Below are 19,483 nucleotides of genomic sequence, written 5' to 3' on the forward strand. Positions count from 1 at the left end.
ATTCAAAAACTTATGAGTAATTTTGATCACACACAAATCTAAATTTTTTCCAATTTTTTTTCCTTCTCCCTCCTCTCTCTTCTCACGTCAAATCACTGCGATGTTGCTCTTTTGATATACTCTTTCTGGAGATTCTTAAGGTCTTGCTTTAGTTATGCTTTCTTTTATATATGTTGATTTTGAGTTAGATTTCCGCGACATTTAGTCAATTGTTATGCTTAGATAATCCATAGCGTTTGTTTAATGGAGATTGTCCACTTACCCAAACACTCTAAGAGATTATTTCCCTAATACCCAATTAAGTACTTTTTTATTCATTTTTATTTATTTTTGGGACAATTTTGCCCTCTCCTTCTTTGTCACTTAGAAAAAGAAGTCATTGGAGACCTTGCTTGACTATGGTGGCGGACTCCGGCGTCTGGTGACCCGACTCCGACGACCGGCGACCGGTCACCGGAATCCGGAATCCGGCTACTGGACTGGTGACCGGATTCCGGCGTTTGAATTTATTGCCCCCTAATAATACCCAGTAACCATATTATTGCCCCCCAATAATCATATTATTGTCTCCCAATAATCATATTATTGCCCTCCCAGTTAATTGCATAAACTCCCAAAACAAAAATGAATACCCTACAGGCACAATTGATCAATTTATATGCATATTATTTGCCCACAATAATCATATTATTGCCCCCCAATACTCATATTATTGCCTCCCAATAATCATATTATTGCCCGCAATAGACATGTATAACCACTCAAAAACTTGTTTTTTCATTCTTCTTTCTTCTTTCCTTATAAGCCTTCTGCCAAATTTACCAAAAAAAATAAAATAAATAATCTTAGCCTATGTGGCCATGATCTTAGCCTACGACTCCATCCGGTGGTGGAAGATCTTCTCCCCGGACCAATGCTCCGGAATCAACCGCTTCATCGCAATCTTCGCAGTTCCTCTTCTCTCCTTCCATGCCACTTCATCTCCACCAACAACCCTTACACCATGAACTTCCGCTTCATCGCCGCCGACACTCTCCAGAAGATCATCATGCTCTTCGCCCTGGCCCTCTGGACCAACTTCACCCGAAACGGAAGCCTTGAGTGGATGATCACGATTTTCTCGCTCTCCACGCTTCCCAATACTCTGGTCATGGGAATCCCGCTGTTGATGGCCATGTACGGCCACCGAATCCCGGAGTCCGGCAGCCTAATGGTCCAGGTCGTCGTGCTCCAGTGCATCATTTGGTACACTCTGTTACTCTTCCTCTTCGAGTACCGCGGTGCCAAGCTGCCGATAATGGAGCATTTCCCAGAGACCGCCATCTCCATCGTCTCCTTCAAGGTCGACTCCAACGTCATGTCCCTCGACGACCGCGACTTCCTCGAAACTGTCGCCGAGATCGGCGACGACGGCAAGCTCCACGTCAAGGTGAGGAAGTCCAACGCGTCCAGATGGTCGCTCTCGGCAATGACGCCTCGCTCGTCCAACCTCACCGGAGCGTGAAGCAGTGAGAGAGAGAGAGAGAGAGAGTCTGGGAGGAGAAGGGGATTCGAGAGAGAGGGAGTATGAGGGAAATATTGTCAAACACTGTTAGATTGGGTAAATGGGGTTAAAAAACTCTTAGTGGAGTAAGTGGACAATTTTTAGTCTAAAATTGGGTAAGTGATCACGGCCCCTTATTAGTAATAGCATTTTAATGGTGTTATTGACTTATTGTCTTGTATTTTTCCCATTAATGTTTACAATGCATTATTACTAGAGCTGGCACACGGGCCGATGCGACCCATTTTAAGCGAGTCTATTTGTGCTTCGTGCCATGCTCAGGCCGGCCAATTTATTATATATCGTGTCGGGCTCGTGCCGCCTCATTTACTTAAACATTAAGCCTGGTCCGACCCATGGCCCTAAGTCCATATTGTGTTGAGTCGTGCTTAACTCCGGTCAATAAACAGGCCGTGCTCGTGCCATCCCATTATAAAGCACAATTTTAAAATTTTAATTTTTTATTATTGATTTTATTTAACTACTTAGAAACTTAAAGTAAATAAAGTTCTACAACATTTTCTTAATCTTAGTTTTTTAAGATTAGTTTTGTAATAAGTTTTTATATTCCACTATAAGAAAGAAAAAAAAAGATATTTCAAATATATATATATATTTTAGTATATTATTGTGAGAGAAATTTTTATTAATAAAATGCAAATTTAGTATCATATTTTTTTCTTCATTTCATAGCTGTATTATTATGAGATTAGTCTTTATTAGTAAACATATATTTAATATTTAGAAAAAAATGCTTATGTCAAAAAAAAAAAGATTATGTTTTATTTCACCGCTTTGACAACATTAATGAAATAGCATTGGTGAAATTGCCATGAAATTTTTAATAAAGAGGTCTACTGCTCAAATCTCACCATTTTAATTTTTTTATATTTTCAAAAAAAAAAAAAAATTTGTGTTTGTAATAGGCCATACCACAATATGTCGTGCACAGGCCGAGCAGGGCCAATGGGCCAATATTTGTAGGCCCAGCCCTACCTGGCCGTTATTCTAACGGCGGAGCTCCCTCTTCCTCTTCCACATCTGCTGATTTCCCACACTAGTGTGATCCTTCACTGTTTAGGCTTCTGCACTGTGTGGCAGACTTTGAGATAGATGAATGCCACTAAGTTTCATGTGTTGACGAAGTTTCATTCGCTCTTCTTGGAATTTTGTATTTAGTCGAAACATGTCTTTTTGTTTTGTTTAGTTTTTAGTTTAATTTACTTGTTATTCTGAATAAGTGAGCAATGAGTTTGTTAATGGAGTTTACTTATTAGGGCTATGCATGTATCCCAGACTTAGGTTCTGGTATATGTATTTTCCTGACAATGACTCAGTGAAGCTGTGCGGATAAATGAATATTCATTTCCCTCGAAAAGAAAAGAAAAAATAGAGTCAACCCCACAGTCATCTCCACTACTATAAATAGAAGCTAAAATTTGGTGTCAAATGATTCACCAAATTTGAAAATTCCTAAGCTACCCTTGAAATATAAATAAAAATTCACAATTGAAATTATCTAAAAGTAAGGATTAGGGAAGTGAAATTTGCACTCCCACTTTCTAATTTTAATGTATTCTATAACTTCAATCGTTGCTCTTACCGTTTTGCCCATATGTCCTATCACCCATAACCATCGATCTTTCTTGCAATACCCAACAACAATCAGCTCTTCCATGGAGGCTCATTCACATCAAATCCTTGTCCCGTCTCAAGAGTGGATGAATGATCAAAAACCAACATTCAATCCCAAAATTCCAGAATCCCAGCTTACAATTAGACCCCCACCTTCATTTTCTTCTTATTTTTTTTTGGTAAAATCATCACCTTCAAAATCAATCATATAATGTCCTTCAAACCCAGACTTCAATTTTTTCTTTTCATTAGCTGCTCATCCTTGTTTTTTCTAAGAGGTAGATGAAGACCCATTAATGTTCGAACTAGAATTCCTTATGAGGATGTTGGAAATGTTGATCTTACAAGTTCTATATTGATTTCCAATGCTTCTGGGTGGACTGAAGAACTAGAAATAACCCAAATACTTCAATTTAAATCAGATCCCAAGCACCCAAAAGCTAAATTTCAATGGTGAACTAAATCCAAGAGATCAAAGACTGGGAATCAAAATGTGAAAGCTGAAGATTTTGCTATAAGATCTTGGTACCTTAATTCAGCTCAAGTATAAAGATAACATGAAGCTTCCACCCACCTCAGTCCTCCACAAAAAGAAAGAATCTGAAATTCCAAGCAAAGACCAAGTCTTGCAAAATGCAAAAGTCAATGGTCGCCAATAATTCAGAGGCATACCAAATCGAATGGTAAGGGATGAGGTTCATTGGAAATGAAAGGGTTTAAGGAAAAGGAAGAGCTAAAATTGGAGGTCTCAACGTTGACCCAAAAGATATAGATTTCCAGGTTGATCAATCCTACTCCCCATCTTTTTCTTTAACAAGGAAGAGATCAATTGACATTTGGGTAGAGATGGTAGATGATGAAAGACTTTTCGTTTTGATCAAAAGAAGAGCAGAATTGGAAGTGAATTAGCAAGCAACATAGAAAACATTAAAACTAGAAAGTGGGAGTGTAGAATGTAATTTGGGGAGTGCAAATTTCACTCCCCAAGGATTATTATGCAGCCACGCTCTTCCATTACCCAAATCCCTCTTTCTCTCTTGCTCCGCCCTGAATCGCAATCTAGAGGGATGTAGAATGGTTAGTTATTGACTCTACTTCGAAGTAGTAGAAACCTAGTGGTGTTATCCAAAGTGATATACAGTCACATAGCCATTTTGTAGGATGGGCTACATGGGTGACTGGGTTGATACTGAGCGAAAATTGCAGAAAGCCTATTTCTTAGGTAACTTAGTTGACAAAGGAGGTAAGAAACAAAGAAATTTCTTTAAACAACACAAGCAACTATATATAATGTATCACCTCTCAAGTCTTAAACAAGCTACACCTAATCTATTGAAAGGAAGAGCATTGCTCCAAGCCATGACATCATTTGTATGACCAAAGTTTCCTCCCGCCAAACATGCTTCAATTGAATTGAGTCAAAAGCTTGAGTAAGATGTTGGATATCATGGAGAATAAGATGTTGGATATCATGGAGAATCATTCAAATACTCCAAGGAGGAACAATTAATTGTCTTGTTAATAATTTCAATCAGGTCCTTGGAACACTACCACAAAAGTGGGCTTTGGACACCATTTCTTACCCACGTTTAGTGTAATGGTGACGGGGCCCAAACTATATCTCGCCAATCTTTCTAATGGTGTCTCTATAATTGATTTTTATTTTTATTTAATCAATGAAAACAAAAACTAAAACTGTTCAAGCCTCACCAATGCGTTTAAAGATATAAAATATTATTTTAGACTAAATCAGCAATTCTTTTATCTTCTTATAATTCTTATCTTTCTTTTTCTGCGGTGCAGAACAACATTCTCTCCTCTCTCTCTCTCAATGTCTGTGTGTGTGTGTGAAGAATGAAGAGAGCGGTAATCTTCCGATGACCACCTGTACCGTACAAAATCGGATTTAGTCTTTTATTTTGAGTGGTTTCTATGTGATCTACGTTTCAGCTCCATCAAAATGACGAGAAAAGCATACCCATACGGAGTCAAATCTCATATTCGCACCAAAGGTACAACAAATAGTTCTTTTGGAATTTTAGGAAATTGGGTTTTTATTTTCTTGTGCATGATTCTTTCTTGATTTTGATTTTAGGCTCTTGCATGAATTCTTTCTTGAACACAGAACTTGAATTTTTGGGGTTAATTTTTTTGGGTTGGAATGAAGCTTTTCGCACTGGTCAAAACAAAAGAAAAAGAATGGACCTTTTCATGATCTTTAGGATAATGAAAGGTGAAATAATTAGATTGATGAAAATTCTGTTTTGCTGAAATTTTATTGTTTTTGACTAGCTAAAGATCATGTTAAAGGTCATGAAATTTTATTGTTTTTGACTAGTTAAAGGTCGAATCTTTTCATTAATTCAGTTTAGATATGTCATTCTTCATGGTGATGATATCATTTCTGAGATTGACTTGAGTTAATTTGTTCAGTTTTGATTTTTTTTTTTGTATTACCAATGGCTACAACATACCAACATCTATAAATTTCATGCATGTCTGATTGCTTATTGCCATTCTTCATTGTGTTGATTTTGATTTGTGAGATGTGTTTAAGTTCAAAATTCCTCTGAATTTGCTCAATTTTTGAACCTTTTTGAATTATCATTGGCTGCACTATACCATATCTTGTATGGTGCAAGTCTTTTGGCATCTCCGAAATTATACTGTCCAGATTTGTGCTACTTTATTCCAATTTTCAACCAGGTTTATTTTTTGTTGTATGGAATAAGCATATTGAACTTATTTGTTTGAGATAATGTTTAAATCTTTTGATGATGCAAATTTTTAACTTTGCTTTTTTTTTTTCTTGCGGAACAATTGTTACTAAAGTCTTTAGCAGATACATTCCCAGTTTCATTCTTCTGTTATTTCTGAAAATGGTATCCTTTGTTATGTAATTCTTTTTATCCATTCAAGAATATATATCTCACAATGGTTGTCTTTTTTTGCTATTGTATTTACTGGATCATTTTTCTAAAACTTCCATATTTTTTTATCGATACCAAGAATATTCCTGCAAAGCTTGATTTACTTTGACATTTGTCTACTTTTCATGAAATTGCAGAGTACAGAATCGACTCTGGTGTGGCTGGACTTTTGATTGTCCTTAAAAATCTAAGGTAAGTAAACCTTTTGTTCAAGTGACTGCTGTTTAGCACTGCTTATTAATTTCTGGTGATTTTGTCCCTTTGTATACCCTCCTGGTAAGTTCATAATTTTGGAGAACTGTCAGACTTAATGGGGCTCTGGTGCATCTTGTAATGTCACCTTAATTTTATTGGATTGCAGCATTGGTTTCTCATAAATGCTTACTACTTTCAGCTTTTATTGAATTTACTTGTAGATCTGACATTTGTATCGGTCTTAAATGTGACTGTGTATATTCTTGCTGGGAAATTAATTTTATGAACTTATCAATCAAATGCAGTTCCTTTATAATTTTGTATTCTTTACACCAAATAGAGAATATTTTTCTAACTAGCCCATTCCAGCTTTTGAGGCCTGTTGTTAACTAACTTATATCACTGTACTAGGGATGAGGTCAATATGATTGTCAAAGTCAAAGGCTAAACTGCTCCATGGGAAGATCTTGGAAAGGAAATACAATCATGAGGATATCATCTTGTCCTTGATTCACCATCAATCTATTTGAACTTTTTAAGTAAGATTCTTAAATGACTGGTTATATGCAATTTCATTGCTAGTTTATATCTGGTTTGTAGATTTTTAAACTTAATGAGTTATGTGGCATAACAAGACTACTTTTAATGTATGTCCTATAGGTTAAATTGACACATAGCATTTATTATTTTGTAGGGGGTTGTAATATGAAATTGAAGCTGCAAGAGCTTATGAATGAGGAGACAAAAAATGTTGTTCACTCAATAAGGTACACCTAAAATCTATTCTTTTGTAAATGTGAATAATGATGTATAGTTCTAGTTCAAGAAAACATATTTATGGCCTAAGTAGTCCTTGAACATGGTTGATTTTGAAAGCATAGTCTAATAAGAATATGTTGTATTATCGACAACATGCAAGTTTAATTATGAAATAAAGGGGATAAGAATATGTAATTAAGTATGCTCCTCCATAAAAGTGGGCTAATACCACCATTAATATATTATGGTTGTATAATTGCAAGTGCTTAAAAACTTGATGCATATATAGAATACTATTGTTCAATATAACCTAGTTTTTGGCTTCAGATTTTTCCTTCTATGTGTCAACCATGCCAATAGTTGTTTAATTGGACCAGCTTTTACTACATAGTCAATGTGAATGATAATTGTTTGTTTTAAGTTTGTTGCCCGAAAGAAATTTCATTGCAGGTGGATACTTTCTGGCTAACTTGTGTGTTTTCCTGCTTGCAGGAAAAGATATGGACTTGCAATGCATACATCAGAAGAGAGGAGAGCAATATCTGGTATTATGAAAGAAGGTATGTGATCCATAACATATAGGGAGCTTTTATATGAACTTATGTACCTGCCCAATTGCTGCTGTAGTTACCTGTCATCTGAGCTTCAGTCTTCGTTACATATAGGGAGCTTTTATATGAACTTATGTACCTGCCCAATTGCTGCTGCAGTTACCTGTCATCTGAGCTTCAGTCTTCGTTTGTAAATCTGTCTTATTGTTTTAGCTTTTATATTCTACCCTAGCTAGGATAGTTGTTTAGTTTATGAGCTTCAAGTTGATATTATTACATAGTCCATATTCATGATAATCGATTACATGAGCTTCAAGTTGATATTATTACATAGTCCATTTCCTTAAGCTTGTGTTTTCAGAATTTCAATTGTTCTACAACAAAAAAATTTAGTTGATATTTCATATTATGGCTTTGTAAGTGTTATATATTCTAAATATTCCTTTCACACTATGCCAAAAAATGCTTCAGACGACAGACCATATCTGTCGTCTGATGAAGTAAAAATCTGTTGTCTAAGTGGTTGCCGTCTCTAAGCCATTCAGACGACAGATATTCTCCGTCGTTGATAATGCATTCAGACGACAGATTCAGTTTAAGGTACTGTCGTCTGAAGTACCTAATATTGAAGAATCGGAGTCTATCTGTCGTCTGAAACACCATACCACTACATATTAATGTTGTTGGAAATTCACTTCATCAACGGATTCAAAAAATAATTGTCGATGTAGTTAATGTAAGATGACAGAGTTTTTGTTGTTTCTGTCGTTTGATTGAACCAATATTAAGCTTAGCTGATGCTTCTGTCGTCTGATTTGAAGAACAATGACAGTTATATGTTGACTGATTTCGTATGCAACAACATAATTATGTTGTTTGAAGTTGGTAGAAACAACATATCAACCACCTACTTCTGTTGTCTGAGAGCTATTTGAACTCTACTTTTCTGTTGTTTGAACGTGGTAGAAACAACATATCAATCACCTACTTCTGTTGTCTGAGAGCTCTTTGAACTCTATTTTTCTGTTGTTTGAACTTGGTAGAAACAACATATGATCATTTGTTTCTATTTTCTTGATACAACATAAATTGTGCTGTATTTTCTTGATACAACATAAACCTGCATATATCTGTTGCCTTTCAACCATTTTAACATCAGTCATTTACAATCATCAAAACCATAAAATTGGACTAAAATCAGCATTGAAAATGATGGCTTCGTTTCATTAATTGCATCAACATCATCCAAAATGCAATCCATAGTTCCAACTCTAAACCTAGCCAACAGTTACAATATGATCAAGAGAACCAAAAAACCATCTTATCTCGATCATTTACCTAGTGCACCAAGTCAAAAACCTATAAGGTAAAGAAAGAGTAGCTAGACAGAGAGTATGCATAATTTAAGTTCATCAACAGTTTCCATCAGTTATATATGAATGCACAAAAACAGTTCCAAGTGCTACTCATCTACCTTAAACAGAACCAAAATTCGAACTGTATAACATGATTTGCCCATTCAGCTCGAACCACATCATGATGCCTTCTCTTCTTTTGAGCATTCTTTTGCAATTTCCTTAAGGCCTTGTTAGTTTGTTCATCAAAGATCGACTTCTTCATTGTTGAAACCATCTGTACATTCACAAAATGGAAAGAAACAACGAAGACTTCTTCATTGTTGAGAATGATTAAAGTGTATCTTTTAAGAGTAATAGAAGACATAAACTCGCAGTTCGAGGAATAGGGGTCCAGATTCCATGAACCAACCCAAGAACATGGTAGCAAATCTGCAGAGAAATGATGATAAGAAAGCTTGATCAGATAACTGCTTAACCCCACATACAGTACTGTTTTATATAATCCGCACAGAAAGAACAGTACATGTCCAGAAAATGGAGAGAAAAAAAAAAAGGAATATATCCAAATTCTATCTCATTCTGTACTGAATGTTTAAAGCTTAGACAGATACATACGGGCTAGAAAATTTGGTAAGGCATGCAGTTATCCACTCACTTTGAAGCTTAATAATTGACTGTCAAGCTCGAGATCATCATCATACCAGTAAAAATTTTGGTTTTCAATCTACCTACATTGTACAAAGATACCATGTCACAATGCAAATGAAGAGATTTTGAAAATACTTGATACCAGAGTTGCATCCAAGAAGGCGGTTCATCTAATTCTGTATTTCATGTTGTCTTCTTTAACATAGAAAAAGTGAAAAACCAAAATGATGGAAGCTAGAGTCATTCAGAAATATAAAAATCTATTTGTGCTAGTTGCCTTTCTATTAAAAATATATGTCAACGGTCAGAACTGCATCATTACAAAGACCACTGACTGAAGCACCAAATCATTTACGGACCTTTGCATTCCCATCCCTAATCCAACCTCTCTAAAATAAATGATGTAAAAGAAAAGAAAGAGCTGGCCTTGAATCGTTAAATTTGAACAGAAAGAGAAATAGCAGACAATCAACCAAGTAAATAACAGAGTGTACTGGTGTTGTTAGGGTAAATAACATCTGTATCTCATTCCCAACACCCAACATGAAAAATTTAGTACTTCCTGAATCACCCAAGGAATAATAACACAGGAAATGTAGAGTATATGAAAAACACAGGAATAATAACAAACGATAGCTATTAGAGATTGACCAAACAAATGAATATAATGTTACAAATTACCCGAGGAACATTACAGATTGTACCTGCCAAGAAACTATATAAAACTACATTTGAGATTGTACCTGCCAAAAAACCATATAAAACCCCGCATTAACCTCAAGAAACCCAAGAAAACGAAAATCCCAAAAATTAACTAAAACCCGTCAGCAGTTGTGCATTTTATGTATTGAAACTTAAAAAAAAAAAATACCAATATACGTATCATTAGAGAATGATAATGTTCCAAGATCAGGAGAGAGGAAACATTCCTAGAAGTAGTATAAGGAGATTAGTTTACCTGATTGAGCAGAGTTTTAGTTATTGCTCTGTTTGTTCTATTGGTACCAAATGATTAGAGGAGCAGGTCTAGTAATATGGTCTGACTGCGAGTAGACTAAAAGGAGAAAAAGAAACAATTCAAGGAATGTCAGCAGTGTACCAAGTATATATTGCAACTTTGAAATTTGAAACAGAAACAACAGAAAACAGACATAAAGCATCCATCTTTCACATCAAAACGATATCAGTAAAGAAGACTAATGAAACAGAAATCAATACGGAAATTTCCGTATGTGTGTTGGGCAAGCAATAAAATCACAAAAGAAAAAAACTTTTATCAGATCAAATCAAACAGATACAAATCAAGCAGAAATAGAAGCAAAAGCAAAAAAAAAAAAAAAAATCAGATCAAGCAAACATGAAATTTAAATCAAGAAGATGGAAGCAAAGTTTTTTTCTTTTCTTAAATGCGCATTAGAGATGCTAATAATTGACCAAAGTTGCAATAGAGCCTGTCAAGCAAAATGTTACTCTTTCTCAAACTTGCATATACAAACTGAAACATTTATCCCAAAGAGACTGTGCTTCAGATAATTAACGAACGACATAAGCTTGCTTTACTTGAAAAAGCTAAATTCCAAAACCAGCATCAAAGAGTTGAGCCAAATTATACACAGAACAAAGAGTTATCTCCTCCCTCTAATAGGGTTACTTGTTCAAGCCACACCACAGCACAAAACAATTGTTCCTTAACTATGCACTTTTGACTGATATAATCGCTGCTCAGGGCAATAAAAAATTACAAACTTAAAATTGCGTAACCAGTAAGAATTCTAATAAAGTAACAACAGAATATTTGAACTTACATCTAAAGGATACAGCCGAACGTCAATTAGTAGTAGGCCAATTTGAGGGGTGTTTGGAACAACTGAGAATAGCCAATGTTGCTCATACTACCATCCTGCAAGTCAAACAAATGACAGTGATGACTTCTGGATCTCATTCCAAACTGTAAAGGTGAATACACAATGAGAAAGAAAGGCTTTGACTCATCCACCCAAGCATCATAGTCATAATAGAAATTTACTATTTCCATGTCGAGTAAAAGAAACGAAAAAAATTCCACGCACCTCTGGTAGCAGGTGTCAAGGCCAAGACTGAGTTCATCAGATACAATGAATTAACAAACAAATATAGTTATCTTGGACATTTTCAATTAAAAAGGTTACAGTCTTCCAGCAGCCTCAGACGATAAACCTACAGCAGAAGATATATCCTCATGAATAGAGTTCAATACAGTAGTCACTATCAGAAACCAAAATACAAAAGGGAAACATAATACTTTAAATTTCCCCTGAAATCACAAACCTCTCCACAAACTGATTCAAAAAAGAGATTAACATCAGCTTGAAAAACCTGCAAAAGTCAAGCCAAAAAACAGTCAGATAAGAAGTTTAAAAATCTAGGTGCCAACAAATGACAAACTGTTACCAATAAAAATACCTTCCTGTCAAAAAAACCATCCCCAAATCCTTGAACCCAAATAACAACCAAATCGATTTGAAGAACAAACCATCCCCAAATCCATAAACCCAGCAGCAAATTCCTAAATTAGAGTAAGACCCAACTCTATTTCAGTCACCCACATCTCTAAATCGATAGAAGCCCAAACACCCAAACCTAATTGCAAAGGACATTAGCAAAAACACCCAAATCAATATCCCAAGAGAACCCTAAAACCCAAAACAAATCAATACTTCGGAGAAAGAGGCTTACCATCCAACAATAGTGAATCAATACTTCGGAATCGTTCGTGAAATTGAAGAACTCAACCAAAACCCAAGTTATCTGGAGGAGAGGTTGAAGAAGAATCTTTTGTGTCCAAAACCTAGCTTGAGCGGTGCGTCTCTAGCTTCCGTCTCTCCTGGGGAAGAAGAACCTCTCATTGTTTTGAGATGAGAGGAATGAATCGATCTGATAGCTAGCTCTAGTTGCTCTAGGTCAGGAGAGCGCGAGGTAAAAAAGAGATAGATGTTTTGATTTTTTCACTGGGTACGGGAAAGCACGGGGTGAGAGGCTGCTTTGGTTGTTGGTTTGTACTTTGTAGACCGATATGAGAGAGCAGTGATGGAGGAAGAGCAGCGAAGAAGAGGAGCTGCTTGGTCGGGCGAGGGAAAACTAAGAATGAACGAAGACGGTGAGCTTTTTCATTTTTCCACCAAGTGGTGGAACGCGGGGGGGGTCTAGGTCAGAAGAAGAGGGACTTGTAGTTAGGCCAAAAAACTGTTTTTGTCCACATAAGGAGAAAAAACTTTTCCATTTACTCAGACAACAGAATCTGTTGTCTGAATTTTCTAAATTATAACAAACTTGAAAAAGTTGAATTGTTGTTGATTTTGATACCATTTAGACGACATAAATAGTTAAATCTGTTGTCTGAAGACTTTCAAAAAAATCAGACAACAGAAAAAACGTCTTCTGTCGTCTGAGGGGTATGGTATGAAGCATTTTTTGACATAGTGTCATTTTATTTGATGTAGTCATCCATGGAGGAGAAGAGGAAATTGCAGATACCATGCCTAGAATTAAGGCTGCCAAGAATTGTTCTTTTCAGAGAATTGAATTTGTATATTAATTTTAATTTTTTTTAATATGAAATATTGCAGTCACCATTGCTAGATAGTGTGTTTTCTGGTGATGGGGCCCACAGTTTGAAAGTCACCAAAAAAGTGATAGTGCCTTTTTGAGTCTTTGTCACGCCAGCAATGGGAACCCTTCAAATTTTGGTGTCTAAGATGGTGGCTATTGCCATTACACACCAATCATGGTTGTCTTTTACTTCAATCCACATCATTCACAATGGTGTTTATAGCTCAGTTTTGTTGTAGTGGAATATTCACCTTCAACTTCAATAGATTTATAACTATGTAAAAGAGCAGCTTCAAGACCAGCAGCACGCAAAGCTAAAGCTTCAGAGGAAAGGATATCAGAATAGCGTAGGCTCATGAGGCAGCAAGCAGTGGATCATTACTGGCCCTATAATATATGTTGTACTAAATTTTCTTTTCTTCGGCTAAATAAAAATTTATTTCCTTAAAAGCAGGTAAAAATAGAGGAACGCGCCTCACGCGCTGCGAAAAAACCAGAGAGAGAAAGCGAGTTATCTCTCCCGGCCGAACGCCGCCGGCGCCCCTGCCGCTGCGTTTCGGTCCGGGAGAGGATGCCTAATCGGTCCTTGTAGGGTGGTGCTGTGGTGGCGGCCTAGCACAGCAAAGGAAGAAAGTGGATGTTTCTCGATCGGGGCGGAGCGATCTAGATCTGTTCTCCTCCGATAGTGGGTGAGGCTGGACATGGTGCAGCGGCGGAGGCGTAGGGCGGCTCGGTTGAGGCTGGGTTCCAGGCGGTGGCTGGATCTTCGATTTCGTTGTAGAGATCTGGATCTGATTACTCCGGTGAGCTGGGTTTTGACGTCGGCCGGGTTCTGGGTCGGTCGGCTTTGTGGTGTGGCGGTGTTGTGGCGCTGTGATGCGCAAAGGCGACGGTTCAGTGCAAGGCGGCGGGTTGATGGTGGTGCGCTCTGGTGGCTTGCCTGATGGACGGTGGAGCTGGTTGGTGGTGGTGTGCGGGAGTTGGGCTGGGCCTTACTGTCAGGGCCATGCTGCTTGGACTTTTACTTCTTGTTTTTTGTTGTTGTTTTTACTGTTTTTGTTTGCAGTGTGTTGTTTGCTGTTGTTTGTTGTTTAGTTGGTTTGCGCATTTTGCGAGTAATAAGTCCCTACATTTGGCGTGTAGGGCATGTCGGGCCTCGTGCCTGTGGGTGCACTCTCAGTGCCTTGTCTGCTCTAGGTAGGTGGCGAGTTCCTTGCGTTGTCAAATGGTCGCTGCCTCCTAGTGGCAGGATGAGACTTCATGCCACTGGATGTAGATTCCAGTGGCAACATGATAGGAGAGCTGTGAGAATGGACATTATGCTTAGCTGTATAAGAGTTGCAGATCTAGTTATCTCTTCGTTGTGTCATCGCTGGGAAGCAAATAGAACCGTCTGGAGCGAGTTCTTTGCTAGTTGGTGTGGTTTTGAATACAATTGTTTAGTAGAGTCGTCACTGGATCTCTTTTCAGGATGTACTCTAGGTTCTTATTGTAATCTGGGGTTTAGGCTCAATGTCCCCCCCTTGTATTCGACAGTTTCATTTATGGAGGCTTGAGGGCAGCCGCACTGGCCCTTATTTCAAAAAAAAATTTATTTCCTTTTCTTATCAGGAGACTTTTCATCACACGTAATTGAGTGATGTTTTGAATTTGATGGAAGTGGCTCCTCGATCACTAGCTAGTAGTATTCTTAAAGGGTTACGCAGACTTTTAACTTCGACATCGATCATGATTCCGATCGAAATCACTTCAAACCAACTTACCTGAGCCTTTGCATGTTTATAGTTCATGTGCCTTCTAAATAACTAGATGTACTTATTAGCAACTAGGAGCTCCGATGCCTTGAAATTACAGGCTAATGAATTCAGGTCCAAGGCCATAAAGCTAGAGAATTAACCAAAGGAATTGTAAATCGATCGCATAAAAGAAACAGAAATACAACAAAGATCATTCGATATTAAAGTCCCAAAAAAAAAAAAAAAAACTTTAAAACCATGCCATATACCCACATATTACCTATACCATACTATAAATATATATATCTCTTGTCTTAGGCCAATGGTGTCTAGTACACTGCTGATTGCATGTAATTCCTGACCTCTGAGTTGAGATGGTGCACATCGAGGTAGTCGGTCAATCGGCCTCTCTTACAGGTTACCTCAATCCTTACGTTGTCAGCCTCGGCAGTAACAAACAAGAATCCACTGTGGTTTATTTCAAACGAAACAGTGATCTTAGAAGCACCCTTTGGAATTCCAGTAAACTCGAATGTCCCCAGAAGATCCATCTGGTCATGACCCTCATAAAGAGTCAACTTGTACCTTTTCTCTCTATGGAACCAAAAGTTATGTGAGGAGATGGAGTAATTTTGTTCCTTTTTGGTTGGGAGGGGAGTCTTCCTTGGAAAAATGGCGGTCTTCCTGTTGAAAACATCTAACTTCTTTAGTTTTGCAGGTAGTATTCGATTTATCGGGCTAGAGGTTACACGACTCACAGACAGTGTAGCTACATCACAGATTGACAGAGATTGCACCTCATCTGTGTCAATGGTTAACATTGCACCCAAAAGAGCTGCACCATAAGCGACCAATTCTTCTTCGTCTCTGTGGATGCTCACTCGAGTCCCCTTGAAGAAAGATTCCAGAAGTTCTTGCAGCATAGGAATCTTTGAGGAACCACCTAGGAGCAAAACATCGGAGACACTACTTGTGTCTATAGCAGCATCTTTTAAACATTCATCAACTAGCTTTACACACTTGTGGTACAAATCCATGTTTATCTGATCACATGTGTCCCTAGTAATAGTTTTATCGAAGTTGATACCATCGACCAGCGAATCAATATGAATAGTAGCCTGGTTTATTTCTCTGGATGACAGAGTCCTCTTAGCACTCTCATAGGCTATTGCTAACCTCCTAACAGCCCTTGGATTTGCACTGATGTCCTCCTTGTGATCATTCTGGAACTCTTGCACAAAGAGATCTACCATTCTCTTGTCAAAATCATTTCCACCCAAGTGTGTGTCTCCAATACAGGCTATAACCTGATATCTACCGTTCTCTATCCTAACAAGAGACACGTCTAAACTCCCCGCACCAAGATCAAAAACCAAAAGGTTCTTCTGCTCGCGCTCTGCATGCACTTTACCTTTAAAACCATACGCAAGAGCTGCAGCGGTGGAGTCATTGACAATATGCACGTATTGTAGGCCGGCCATGCGTGCAGCGTCTATGGTAGCACCTCTCTGGGAGGTGGTGAAGTAGCAAGGTACAGTAATGACTGCATCGCTCACATGCGTGATGCTAGGATGAGTCTTAACAATCTCAACCAAATTGCTGACCACCATGGCAGAAATTGCTTCGACATACAACTGTTTCGGTTCTCCCTTATAATTAAATGCGACCGTAGGCATGCCAATAGAGTTGGCAGTGACCTGGAAAGGATATTGATGCAAATCACTCTGAATATATGGAAATCTTCTGAATATAAGGCTTTTGTCTCTCCTGCCTATTAACCTTTTGACATCTGCAACAAACATAATGAATAACCAAGGGGTCAATTAGTCAACAAATAACGCAAAAATAATCTATGAAATTAGCTGAACCTCAGAAAGGACCTATTCTTTTGGAAAGAAAGGCCAAACTATTATTTATGCAGGAGTATATACTTATAAGTTACAGCTAACCCTAAGTTATAAGGCTATTGAGCTAGTTAGGTACAAGAAAAAAAAGAAGCCAAACTCGACTAACATATACAATTCTATCCTTAAATACATATACAATTCTATCGCAGTGTTAGAAAGCTTTGAAACATACCAACAAGACTGGAGTCACAAATCAACAACGAATATTTCCGATCACACTGGTAGAACACTTTAGGTTTTTAAATAACCAGCAAATAAATTTCACAAAAACATGCAAACAATCCTCGTCTTCTTTTATCTTGGTCCCAAATCAAAAAAATAAAATAAAATAAAATAAATTAATGAAACAAGAGGTGCTGAAAATTACTGGAGACTATGGTGTTGTCGGGATCGATTGAAAGCTGGTCCTCCATGTCGCCAGAAACACCAAACTGACAGTGAGTCTTGGTAAACACCATAGAATTCGGAATCCTGGTGTTGCCCTTCTTGTCGGCGATGATTTCCACACAGTTACTCTCTCTATTCCAGACGCCCACGCTCGAGTATCCGGTTCCAAGATCAATTCCGATCATCGGGGATCTCAACCTGGCAGCCATTGTTCTACTTTCCCAGTCGTCTCCAAGATTTTACGTTTTACTCTCGAAGAGTTCATATATTTATAGTCGTAACATTGTGTGTAAAATAAGGAAAGTAATATAACTCATAAAACATAAAATCAGGAAAGAAATCTCTAAACATCTAACCAGAAGGATTTTTCTTTTCAGAGTAATTCCGTGTTGAGATTTAGGGTTAAGGGTGTCTAACCAAATTTTGTTAATTTAATGTGGCTTACTAAAATGACCCTGATACCTCCATATGAAAGAGATGATATTCTTCTTCTTGCTTTATAAATTCTCTGAGGGACCTACTTCTTTCTCCTCCTAACACTAACCTTGCACTCTTTGCTTGCCTAGGGAAGAAATTGGCAGTTCTCAGTACGGAGAACAACAACGTCATCGTTTCCTATGATCTACCGGCTGCTGCTTGGACATGCTCATGGGATCTCAACGATTCAAATTATATATATGCCGGATTACAGAATGGCTATCTTCTGGTGTTTGACATGTGCCAAACCTCAGGGCCTGTTGAATCCCTGAAGGGCTGACTAGCAACCCAATTTATACCGTGCATTCACTTTCATATAATTCAGCTCTTCCCACTGGTGTTGGAACAGTGATATCCGCATCGTCAATTGGCTTGTGTCGGTGGAATTTTGGTGGTGCTGAAAAGGGGGCAATTTTGGTCCTTGAAACAGAGAACCAAGGAGTTTGTATATCTCTTTCGTATTGCCCTAGAACAGATGACATTGTTGCTTCCTATCGCCCCGAAGTCGAATTTTCTGATGAGACAGTTCTTACACAACCAACTCCTTCACGTGCCATCGGACAAGGAACAGTCGATCGGTTCCCATGTTCTTTTAAAGAGAGCAGGCAGCAGCAGTCATTTTCTAAAGTTGGGATCTTCATTTGGCAACGTGTGTGATATCGGAGTATCGGACTGCCAAAATTATCAACCTAGAAAATAGGGGCAGATTTTTTGCATCTGAAGATAAACTATCTTCTGAACTAGTTTTAGAAGAGCGCTGTCGTCTTCTACTACCGTTCGGCGCCTTAACTTACAGCGAAGTCCTGTTCATGATGTGAAGTACACATCCTTCTTAAGGAAAGGTCTCCTCAGTTGTTTGAATGATAACACGCTGCAACACTTCAGTACCAAGCTTTCGTAATATGAGTACACTACAAGAAAAAACATGTTTAACAACATGCAATTCACATTGTCAATCACTTTCGACAACGTTCGGCGTACATTGTAGATGCCAGAGTCATTAAAAGTCCAAGAGTCCTTAACATCGCACTTTGCACGTTGTCGAAAAGAGGCAAAGTAAGTTGTTGTAATTATTCAACAATGAGTTTTGTACGTTGTCATAAATTTTCAACAACGTTTTAAGCACGTGTTGTAACTTTTAACAACGCTCTCAGCATGTTGTCTTTAGTTTTCAACAGCATACATGACATGTTGTCATATTACTAAATATGTTGTTATAACGTTTCAGTATACATTATTGCACCCAATTTGATGGTTCTTCTTTCATATACCTCTAAAAACATTCACCATTACTTAAGCACATTCACATGCCAATATTAGTACACTATAACCATGTAAAAGAAAAATATACATTTCATTGAAGTTCTGATACATAATTCTTTACAAAACATGCATCACAAAGTTCTGAATTCTTTGGGCATCTAGTACAGCAGAGTACTTCCCGGTTTACTTTTGTACTTGGGTTTGTTGAAGATATCTTTCCTTCAGCCACCACTTCATCTTCTTCATAATTGATCAGGTATCAAGCCATGAAGTTCTTGATTGGGATATGTACCATACCGAAAGCTCTCAGTGCTTCCTGTCCTCGTCAAATTTTCGTAATGACTGAGTATAAGAAACGCAAGGCAAACCCATGCCAAAGAAAAAGTTAAAGTTATGCCTTCATTAAATTCCACATTCATTTCCTGTGTGTGTCATTCTTAGTCACTGGAAACATATTCAAAGCTGCTATGACAAGCCATGTGACATGTCAAATTTCATAAGAAGAA

At 37.7% G+C, this 19,483-nt stretch overlaps 1 protein-coding gene, 2 long non-coding RNA genes and 1 pseudogene across 8 annotated transcripts; 2 read left to right on the forward strand and 2 right to left on the reverse strand.

Annotated features, from left to right (window-relative positions):
* Positions 1–12: 12 nt before the first annotated feature.
* On the forward strand, positions 13–1,504 carry LOC133716647 (auxin efflux carrier component 4-like; annotated as a pseudogene).
* A 3,384-nt stretch (positions 1,505–4,888) lies between these two features.
* On the forward strand, positions 4,889–7,951 carry LOC133718027 (uncharacterized). Of its 2 annotated transcripts, XR_009850063.1 has the most exons (6): positions 4,889–5,190; positions 6,246–6,300; positions 6,715–6,842; positions 6,998–7,070; positions 7,555–7,622; positions 7,728–7,951. It is a non-coding gene; the product is annotated as an uncharacterized LOC133718027 (long non-coding RNA). The 2 variants fall into 2 exon arrangements; XR_009850062.1 differs by lacking the exon at positions 7,728–7,951 and having other exon boundaries at positions 4,900–5,190; positions 7,555–7,715.
* On the reverse strand, positions 7,586–12,816 carry LOC133718028 (uncharacterized). Of its 5 annotated transcripts, none has more exons than XR_009850065.1 (6): positions 11,901–12,816; positions 11,689–11,815; positions 11,425–11,567; positions 10,578–10,673; positions 7,753–10,362; positions 7,586–7,669 (listed from the first exon to the last, which is right to left on the reverse strand). It is a non-coding gene; the product is annotated as an uncharacterized LOC133718028 (long non-coding RNA). The 5 variants fall into 5 exon arrangements; XR_009850066.1 differs by lacking the exon at positions 7,586–7,669 and having other exon boundaries at positions 9,439–10,362; positions 11,901–12,164; positions 12,335–12,794; XR_009850064.1 differs by lacking the exon at positions 7,586–7,669 and having other exon boundaries at positions 9,451–10,362; positions 11,927–12,790.
* Positions 12,817–15,272: 2,456 nt separating this feature from the next.
* On the reverse strand, positions 15,273–17,446 carry LOC133716648 (heat shock cognate 70 kDa protein-like). The gene is made up of 2 exons (XM_062143330.1): positions 17,218–17,446; positions 15,273–16,732 (listed from the first exon to the last, which is right to left on the reverse strand). Exons 1-2 carry the CDS (start codon positions 17,444–17,446, stop codon positions 15,273–15,275), a joined length of 1,689 nt encoding a protein of 562 aa, XP_061999314.1.
* Between the last annotated feature and the right edge of the window lie 2,037 nt (positions 17,447–19,483).

The sequence above is a fragment of the Rosa rugosa genome, chromosome 6 (assembly GCF_958449725.1).
Source record: "Rosa rugosa chromosome 6, drRosRugo1.1, whole genome shotgun sequence".
NCBI classification, from domain to species: Eukaryota; Viridiplantae; Streptophyta; class Magnoliopsida; order Rosales; family Rosaceae; genus Rosa; species Rosa rugosa.

Excerpts from the sequence above, each read along its gene's own strand:
- LOC133716648 (XM_062143330.1), bottom strand. The coding sequence starts at position 17,446 with ATGGCTGCCAGGTTGAGATCCCCGATGATCGGAATTGATCTTGGAACC. Across the intron at positions 16,733-17,217 it reads CGACAACACCATAGTCTCCA|ATGTCAAAAGGTTAATAGGC; the intron begins GTAATTTTCAGC and ends TGTTTGTTGCAG.